This window comes from Corylus avellana, chromosome 7, assembly GCF_965113065.1.
Source record: "Corylus avellana chromosome 7, dhCorAvel1.hap1.2, whole genome shotgun sequence".
In the NCBI taxonomy this organism is placed as follows: Eukaryota; Viridiplantae; Streptophyta; class Magnoliopsida; order Fagales; family Betulaceae; genus Corylus; species Corylus avellana.
Genome location: NC_142496.1, coordinates 9,791,256 through 9,801,774, shown reverse-complemented (window position 1 = coordinate 9,801,774; position 10,519 = coordinate 9,791,256). Strand labels below are relative to the sequence as shown.

The following is a 10,519-nucleotide window of genomic DNA, read 5'->3' as shown; positions in this document are numbered from 1 at the left end:
GCTCATGAGTCGCATATCGGTTTTCAACGAACAATTATTATTCCTTAAAGTTGTAAATTAAGGTAATATTATACGTTGAAGACATAAAACAAAAAACAATACAAGATAATTATTGATTCTAATTGGTTGGGATCACTCCGCTTGGCAGCCACAATATTTTGATTACTTCTACGTACGTACGCCTACTTAACGAGCCATGCCCGTTGCAGCAGATGGAGGCTTTGTGGTTGCACTATCCATCTTGGAAGCAGTTGCACCCTCCATTTTGGAAGCATTGAACCGATCCCAACCTGTAATATCACATCCAGTGCCACAAAAAAAAAAAAAAAAAAAATGAAAAAAAGAACTAATTATTTTCTAACAAAAAAAAAAAAAAAAAGGTTAAATACACTTAAACCCCTCCACAAATTGACATGTGTTATACTTGATCAAATTTGGTTTTTTCATCAATTCTAATTGTCGACCGAGTGACTTTTTTGCCACAAAATGATATATAGTTTGATGTATATATCTAAGTGTCACATCTATCCATTTGTAAAGCTTTTTTAAAAAATAAATAAAAGTTCAAGCGGCTTAAGTGTATTTAGACAAGGGTGTTTTACCATTTGAAGGGTTGAATCCACGGTTTTTGAGTTCGCGGTATTCTTGACAAATAGCGCAACTAGAGCACCAACAATGAACACAGAAATCCCCACACGGCTCTTCTGGCAACGAATACAAGGCTCTCAGTTTGGTTTGGTATTTGTATGAGAAAAAAGCACCGCCGCAATAAAACGAACTGGCAGCGTTAAAACAAGCTGCAAAAAATATAAAGAAGCCAATTACGTACTTATTTAATTTCTAATTACTTAAAAATTCAGCATAAAATTATTGTTTGTACATAAAAATCGAGATGAGTAGAATTTACTCACACGTTCGACCCTCATCCAGGAGTTCAGCAGTGCGTCCAAAGGTGACGATGGGAGCAAAAGCGGTAAGGCAGCCTTAAGAAATAATAATAATAATAATGATGATTAACTAAAAAAGATTACAATATAAGTAGAAGTCCAAATAATGACAAGATACTACTTATAAAAATAAATAAATAAACAAAGAAATTAAAAGGGCTTACAATTCCCGCAATCTTCAAAGCAACCACATAGACCGGTTGACCATTGGCCGGGAGTAGGTGATTTTTGGTCGGAATTTGAGTTCATGGTGCTCGGCCGATCAAGAGTAGCAGCTGGTTTGCACAAGAGTCCCTAGCTATGGTGGCTTCATCTTCTTAAATACAAAAGTTTCACCCGACGACCAAGACTTCATGAGAGCTAACTTTGAGATTGGGATATTATATTAATTTTAGTGGTACAAATATTTAATTAGTCACTTACCAAGATTTGGGGACCGTATGAAAAGTGCATGTGTTGGTTTTTTTTTTTTTAAAAAAAAATAAAAAATAAAAAATTCAGATTTTCATTCAAATGAATAACAAAGTAAATCCAAAAGTATTTGATCCATAAATTGGCAAAGAGTTGCTTTCCCTAAGCCAGTGGCGGAACCACGACTTAATCTTTGGAGGGGCCAAAGTTTTTTTTTTATGAACCTTTTTATAACACAACTTGTGTGCAACAAAAAATATATTTGTTAAACTTCATAAATATGTATCAAGATTGATATATTAATAAGATAATATGTAGGCATTAGTACAAAACAAAATAATAAAAAAAAAAACAAAAGCACGTTTCTTAAATTGCATCTTATATACGCTCTTTTTGCGAAATAAAGTTATTAAGTATCAAATTTGAATTTGAAGTTTTCATCCTATATATATTTTGTTGCCAAAATGGGAATAAGCTCGGTGTTCACATTATAACTAACACAACTAATAAGCAACAAGTTCAGCTATACAACATAAAAGGTTGCCAAAACTATTTGAAAATGAATTAAAAATCAGTATAGTTATGCTTTCATAAACTGAAAGCGAAAAGTAATTATTTTTTTTACACCATCATTTAATTGGAAGAGAAAGTCACATCTCTGTTTTTCTATGCAAAGAAAAGAATTGAACATGAGATAAAAACGTACTTTTCACTTTTGTTTCACTTGGTTGTGGGGCTATTTTGAGAAGTCAACAATATATATAGCTAGATGCATAACTTCTTGAAACGAATGAATCGTCTAACAAAATATATATATATAAAAGTGACTAAATTACCTAAAACTGATTTGTACCACTAAAATCATATCCCAATTCCCAACCTCTCATTAAAAGTCTTGGTCCTCGGGGGTAAATCTATAAAAATTAAAGAAAAAAAAATTGAATAATAAAATATATTTTAGTTTCTAGAGGATGAGAAGAGTATGTGAAAGTTCAAAGTCTATTACATTTCGTTATGTTTCATGTGTTACAAAAGTCTAGCTTTTCAACTTCAATCTGTTTCAACTGTTACAAAAGCCTATTTGAGTTCCGTCCGTTTGATTAACTTGTGCATATCACAAGTTACATATCTATTCCCATCAACGACAACTTGTTATTCCTTCGACTTGTAAAGGTAATTAATATAACTTCTAGATGTACATAGCGAGCCATGCCACCCATAAAAAAATACAAGAAAAAAAGAAGAAGAGAAAAATGGAGAATTAATGTTAAATATATGTGGTTGTGAACTTGTGCATGTGAATTGATGATCATATATATATTTTTTTTATTTAAAAAAAAGGGTTAATTTGACAAGTACGGCCAAAGGCAACAAATTGATGAAGGAAACACAAGTAGTAAGCCGGCCTAAAAAATAAATAATAATAATAAATAAATGATTATACTAACTTTTTTTCAACTGAAAAAGATTAAAATATATGCAATTATGCATGTGGATCATGTTAGCTGAAACAATTGAAGTCCAAATAATGAGATTATACTATTTTTTCTTTTAAATAAAAAATAAAGTTAAAGAAAGATTATTTGGACTCTTCCAGCCCAACTTGGTCCATAAATTGGCAAAAAGTTGCTTTCACCTCTATTATTAATCGTTAGGTTTTAATGTCATGAAGTATCATGCGTTTTAAGGAGACTCTCATAAATTTTAAAAGTTATCAATTTCAATCCATGATCTTTCAATTTGATGCAATGTACCCCTCTGTCAGTTTTTAAACGTTAAAAGTGATATTATACATTTTTTAAAATTCCAAATTTACCCTTATTTTCAAATTTTTTTTTAAAAATAAAGTTATTATATATAAAAAAAAATCACTAGGTGACCCACAGTTTGGTCACCATCGAAGGGTAGTTTGGTCTTTTTAGGGGTTTCTATTAGGGTTTAACGGCAAAAATTAATGGAAATAGGTAAATTCCATCAAATTGAAAGTTCGACTAATAAAATTAAGAATAATTGAAATTTGGGAGGGTCTTCTCAAAACTCAGTTCATCCATTGTAAAGTTTCCTCAAATAAAAATATAAAATTGGTAAAACAAAAAAAAAAAAAAAAAAAAAAAAACCAAAACATAGAAATATGAAACATGTATGAGACGAACTTGAACCTCGTCATGCATGCAAATGTTTAATGTCCTATTCGAAATGACCAAGACCGGGGCAAGACGACGAGAGGTGACTTGACTTTCATTAACACAAGTTACGTGGGCCCTAATCAATATTAAATCTTTCTATCACAATCTATCGTCATTCACTGATGGAGACGAACCATTGTATCTACAAAATTTTCTTGAATTTTTCTCATCTCTTGATAAGAAAATGATGGTGGTCCAATATTGTGTGCTCTGAAATTTCGACGAAATAGAAAACAACGGAAAAATATTTTGAGGAATAATCTTGAGCCTCCTCAAGTTAGCATAATTCCAACAACCTTAAACTTCCTAGTCATTCCTTTAAAACAAATTAACCACATTTTTATGGCATAGTAACAAGACAATAAACATTTTATTTGTGAAAATTCTTGTTTACAGCATCTTTTACACTTTTAGAGCATAGATATTACTCACTTTAACATAATGCCTCTCGATGAACCTTACATTTATGAGAATTGTAATATCCGTATTTATTTAGTGTCTTCTGTCTATGACCGAACCAATTATTCCCCTTATTTAGACAGAATTGCATAAAATTGTTCATTCAGGTGTCCCCGAATCCTTCCGTCGGTGCTGTAATATATGTAGCTACCACCTAGGCGTTTCTTAATCCCATTGTAGCAACATGCTCTTTGAATTTATCCAAAGGCAATCATTTGGTCATAGGATCAATCAGTATCTCTGTTGAGGGAATGAATTCAACTTTTATTTCTCCTCTTTCCACTATATCTTGAATATAGTGGTAATGTACATCAATATGTTTGCCTTTGGAGCTCTGTGCTCTACTTTTTTTTTAAAGAGATGGCAGACTTGTTGTTGCAAAATATATTGATTGATTTATTGTTTAAACCTAAATTTAAGCTATTCACAAAACGTTTAATCCACACTGCATTACTTACCGCTGTGCTACATGATATATATTTAGCTTCCATAGTGGATTTTGCAACGCAATTTTGTTTCTTGCTTAACCAAGAAACAACTGTTCCAAAAAAAAAAAAAAAACTCATACCCACTTGTTGATTTTCTATCGTCAACATCTCCTGCAAAATTTGTATCTGTGAATCCTGCAATTTCTAGATCACTTATACCAAAACATAGGCCCATGTTTTTAGTACCTTACAAATATCAAAATATATGTTTTACTGCTTGCCAATGTGTCTTTCCTGGATTAGATTGATATCTGCTTACTAATCCTACTACACGACAAATATTAGGTCTTGTACTTGTCATTGCATAGATGAGACTACCCACTGCTTGGGCATAGGGGACTGTTTCCATTTCTTTAATCTCTGTCTCATTTTTAGGACATATTGATTTGCATAAGTGTTGACCTTTCGAAACATGCGAACTTAAAGGTTAACATTTATCAATATTGAGACGATGGAGTTTACCTTTTTAAGCTTGCAAATGAATGAAAATCATGGTTTTGAGTGATACTTAAATTTTTGGATAACATAAACTTTGCATAATGTTTGTGGGTAACATTCCTGGAAAACCTTCACAAGACTTCACTCGTCTTCTAGGGAATGCTTAGGAGTTTAAAAGGCTTGTTGCATACGCTAAATGCAATCGTATATCCAAGAAAGATGGATTTATCTTTTTGTTTTCTGCCTTTCCTTTTGTTTTTAATCTAGTATTGCTAAGGGACTAGCAATATCTAAGTTTGGGGGTGTGATAAGTGCTAAAATATTCTTCTTTTAGCCCCTTAATTTAAATTTGTTAATCCCTTAGTTTTGTTAGTTTGTGCAACTTTATTCCCTTTTTAGTGTTTTATGTGTTTTTATAGGACATGGAAGAAAAGGAGCATTTCTGAATATTATGGAATTAAAGTGTAATTTGGGAAACTGGAATTACGATTGAGCGCAGGAGACCTAGGCTCGAGCGCTGGTGCGCTCGAGCGCCCAAGCCATGGATCATGTGCAGAATGCGCTCGCGCACTTTAGAAGAAGGATCAATCGCATATGCGATCGAGCGCACACAGGCTACAATCGAGTGCACCCATGCACTGGAGGAAAAGCCTAAGGCGGCCATAACTCCTTTTCCTTTCAAAACTTGGATTTTCAAGTCCTAGTTGTACTAAGACCTAGCCCTTCGAATTTCCTAGGGCTTCTAGAGTTTTTAGAGTCTTCCTAAAGCCTATAAATAGACCTCTAAGCCTCACAATTTTGACACACAATTTTGAATGAGAAGAATTGGAGGCTCTTCAAGGAAGCGGCTTTCGGGCTTATTTTTTTCCTTTTATTTTATTATGAAGATGTTTAGCATCAAACTCTTGTGTAACTAAATACTTTAGTAGATCTAGATTGAAGCCCTAATTATGTTTATTTAATATTCCAATATTGGTGCCTTTGTGATAATCATATTGTGATGCTTAACTTGATTAATTCCTGTTTTATTGAATTCCTCATATGAATGTGTTTGGCCAACATATTGATGTGGTATAGATTAGTTATTTAAGTCAATTTGGATGATCGAGTCCTGGGCTTAATAGAGTAACAAAAGAATCTCCTCATAGGTTCTTCGGTTAATCAACATGAAAAACTGGGAGTGGACACCCATGGCCTAGGTTCTATGTGTTTGTCGATTTCCACAGATCTATGCTTTCTTAGAGAACAACTTAGTAGACACCCATGCTAAATCCTTTAAGGAAGAAAAGAATTAGAGTAGACACCCATGCCTAATTCGTTGCTCAGGGAGGTCAATAGCTTAAGGAGTAGACACCCATGCCCTTAGGTTGGCAAACTTTAAATATTAATAATATGATTAGAGCATTGGCGTATTGTTATATTATTTGAGCATGATTAGTGGTGGATATCAAAGCCCTACCTTTATCTCTATTAATTCAAAAATCAATATTTGTCTTGTTTTAATTACAAAATTAATTTTAAGCATAATTTACGGTAATTCTCGTGGGAATGATCTCGTACTTACACCCTATACTACTGTTTTGATCTTGTGCTCTTGCGAGTTAAAATGTACATTTATTCGCCTATTAATTTAGATGGATATTTGCACAACAAGAATTAATTGGCTTAGGCATAATTGTTCTTCATAAGCACAATTCCAGGTGGGTTCGACCTCGCACTTACAACACTATATTGCAAAACGATTCGTACACTGGCGAGTACATTAAAATTTCACAACACAAGGTAATTATGATTTCACCTTCCACCTTAGGGAAACTTCACTCCTCCAATAATAAATGCTAATAGAACTCCGGACGGGGGATGTGATAGGGCATTTATGACCCTACTTGCCACCTCAGGGAACAACGAAGCCCCATTAATGCAAGGATTCTTGGGTCTCCCTGGCAAGATGACCAGTTTGGCTCATTTACCAACGGCCAGAGAGAGAGAGAGAGAGAGAGAGAGAGATTACTAGGTCGGGTGTCCTGACAACCCGTGTGGCCTCTGTGTGGGTAAGAGACCCGTTGGGCTTGGTTTGGATCTTGTGAACTAGGGAGCTTCCAAACTAGGCCCAAGTGGATTGAATCCATACCCAACAGTTGCTCCCCATTTTGGTCGCTTGTTTTGACCCGAGAATAATAGTTGGTAATATGTACATAGAAGTGCCCTATTTTCCGGACGAGATACCATTTCCTTTTGTAGATGAAGGCGAGGGTTGCAAGTCCACACAAAGGGGAAATTCCCCTCTGATGGCTTGGATGAGGTATGTTTTATGAAGAGATTTTTAAGGCGGGAGTGAGATTCCCATCCCTTTGCATGTTAGGACCATCCTTTTGCACTTCCACCCGAGTCCTTGCCAGTTATTACCCAACAGTTGGAGGATCCTTATGGGTTGTGATTTTATGGCTGATGTTGAAAGTCGGCCCCCCTAATTGGTTGTTCAAGAGCTTCTCCATTCTACAAGTTGGCGAAAAGCCCAAAGTGGTCGGGCATTTACACGTTCCACTTTCGAAAACAAACCAAACCCTTGGTGGATCTAACGGTCACTCGAGAAACAAGGGTTGGCATTCTTGGTTGCTCTATGTAACGCCTCCAAAATTGGCCTTGAACAATTCAATAGGGTTACTGGTAATTTTCCCAAAACAGTTAACTGGTAACTAATTAGCGAATCGTCCCTTTAGAATAATCAGAGTGAATATAGAGGAAAGTGAAATTGACAAATCTCAGATATCTAGAAATCATAAAATATGCATACATTCTAATCGAGCATAGACATGGAGCAACTAATAAAAATGCAGATATTCTAATCAAACCTGGATTATGCCAATTAGACCTCTGGCATTTCTTAAATAACCCCACAACTATTCTTATCATCCATAGAATGAATTTTCATTGTTAAAATATGATTAACCATTGTTATGCGGTTAATGGTGAAGTCAATCTCCTATTCTTTCTTCCATTTCAATTTACCTTTGGCTTTACTTTTATGCATTTAGTTTTACAGTAAAAAACAACTATCATCTCTTGAATTAGGATAGAATTAATCCTGACAAGCTAAATAGCAACATTGACGCAATTCTTGAGATTCGACACCCTCAATATATCTTTATCTTACGAGGATTCGTTCTATTACGAGTGGTAATTTTATTATTGATAATTTTTTCACAACGATAAGACCACATCAACAAGCCATGCGCCCCTGGGTTTCATAAGTGCTGTAGAGACCTACCCAAGTCTCATAGGTGGCAGCACCACCTTCATGCTCACATAGGTGGCATCCATCAAAAGTGTGTCTAGGGATGTTAGAGTTCCACTTACCACAAGTCCATGGAAGTTCGCGTGTAGTCCAAGACCAATTGGAAGTCCTAGTTGTTTTGGAAGCCTAGTCCTACTACAATACACCTTTCCTTGTTTCTTTTGTATTAGTCTTTTAGTTAAGTCCTAAAAGATCGTATTGAGAAACTAGAAGCCAAAGTCCTGGTGTTGAAAGAAGCAATGCAAAAGGTGGCTATAGAGTTAAAAATGGGGAATTTGTTCCATGAGCTTAGGGAATTAATTTTCCAAACTCACTCCTCAACATAGAAGGACAACAATGATCAGGGGTCAACATCTCATTCACCAAACGAGAACTCCGGCAACTCGAGTGGGCCCAAGGTGACGGGTAGAGAGAACTATCCGAATATGCCGCACACAACTAAGTTGAATTTTCCTCGATGTGTGGGGGATGATCCCACAATTTAGTTGGATTGAGTAGTGCAATATTTCGACCACCAACAAACACCTGATGATCAAAAAGTGACATTAGCTACCTTTCACTTAGAAGAGGAAGCCAACCAATGGTAGCAATGGATGAAGAAAGTACATAGGGGGGAGAACCTCGCAATCAATTGGGAAGTATTTGAGAAGGAGCTACTAGTCCATTTTGGGCCTACTGAAATAGAGGATCATGATGAAATGCTATCAAGAACCTAACAACACAGGACAATGGGAGAATATTAATGTGAGTTTAAATGACTTGCAAACCATGTAGGTGGATGGCCTCAAAAGGTGCTTGTGGGAACCTTTCTTGGAGTGAAGGCATTGGGAATTATTAATCAAAAGCTTGTTTGTGGTTTATCTCCTACCCGAAAGGAGTTATTGTGGTCTCTCCTACCCGAAAGGAGTCATTATTATCAATATATTTTTGTTATTAGTTATGGGATTCCATCAAGTGAACACAAAATCCCAACAATTAGGGACTATGGATATTTTAAGAGTTATAAACTCATCCTTAATCACTCTGCATCTTTGTATTGTTTTATACCATAGGAATAGACTCATCACTAGTATTTTCAACAAGATAGTGAATAAACATAGAATGACAGTACCACACCATAATCACTTGTGACTTTGTTTCCCATTAAACCTCATTCATAGAATCTCCAATCACAAAGGTTGGGTATCCATCATAGTGTCATCATTTGGGTATCAATCCTATCCCCTCAATGTTTCACTCACCAGCTTTCTTGCTAATGGCTTGGTAAAAGGATCTGCCAAGTTCCTTTCTGACCTCACAAAGTCCGTGGACATTACACCGGCCTCGATAAGTTAACTCACAACATTGTGTCTTAATTAGATATGTCATCTTTTACAATTATAAATTTTGCTGTTGGCACGAGCTATGGCAGCTTGGAAATCAAAATGAATACAAATAGGTGTGAAAAGACAAGTCATATGTCGAATTGGGAGAAATGTCATTTTATGGTGCAACAAGGGATTGTTCTTGGGTACTTGTCATTTCTTGTAGGGGCATTGAGGTTGATAAAGCCAAAATTGATTTAATCTCTAACCTAGCTCTACCAAAGACAGTGAAGGCGATTAGATCTTTTTTAGGCCATGTTGGATTATATAGGAGATTCATTAAGGACATCAGCGAAATTTCTCGATCCCTATGCAACTTACTTGCTAAGGATGCTGACTTTGTCTTTGACAAAGAATGTTTGTATGCTTTTGAGACACTTAAATAATTATTGACTTCTACACCAATCATCCAACCACCTAGTTGGAATTTACCTTTTGAGTAGCATTATCTTTTTGGCAAATGACTCCAATTTTTTTATCCTACAAACTGGTTGTTTCAAGTCAAAGTAAATTATTTAATTTTAATAGTGTTCCAGAGTAGCACCTCTATTTTTTTTTTTTTTTTTTTTTTTTCAATTTGGAAATTCTGGTTAGTGGTTCATTGTACAAACATGGAATAATGTTGAATGTTATATGTATTTTCGGTTATAATACAATCCTTTTTGGGATTCCTTTTTTATTCTTGTTTTTGTTAGGATAAGTTTTGTTGTATTGCTTTATTCTTCTTCTCTCTCTATTTTACTGTTTCTTTTTCTTTTTTCTTCTTCTGTTGACTTCAGATACTCTTTCAAGGGTAAGAAGAAGAAGAAATCAGAGAAACTCAGGTATGGTAGGGCCTACTATAAGGGACTCTTCATTTCTATAAATTGGAATCTTTGAGCCTTCAACGGTTGAGCCTATATATGCTGTTACATATATTGCACTTCCTGAG

The 10,519-nt window shown here is 35.1% G+C and overlaps 1 protein-coding gene across 1 annotated transcript; it reads right to left on the bottom strand.

The window, feature by feature from the left end:
* Positions 1–186: 186 nt before the first annotated feature.
* On the bottom strand, positions 187–1,198 carry LOC132183621 (cell number regulator 7-like). The gene is made up of 4 exons (XM_059596980.2): positions 1,112–1,198; positions 912–983; positions 603–797; positions 187–290 (listed from the first exon to the last, which is right to left on the bottom strand). Exons 1-4 carry the CDS (start codon positions 1,194–1,196, stop codon positions 187–189), a joined length of 456 nt encoding a protein of 151 aa, XP_059452963.2. The 5' UTR covers positions 1,197–1,198.
* Positions 1,199–10,519: the final 9,321 nt, after the last annotated feature.

Bases quoted from the DNA above. Each gene is read 5' to 3' on its own strand.
- LOC132183621 (XM_059596980.2), bottom strand. From the start codon at position 1,196: ATGAACTCAAATTCCGACCAAAAATCACCTACTCCCGGCCAATGGTCA. The intron at 984-1,111 runs GTAAGCCCTTTT...TTATTTCTTAAG, and splicing joins CTTTGAAGATTGCGGGAATT to GCTGCCTTACCGCTTTTGCT. The intron at 291-602 runs GTAAAACACCCT...GTGATATTACAG, and splicing joins TGGATTCAACCCTTCAAATG to GTTGGGATCGGTTCAATGCT.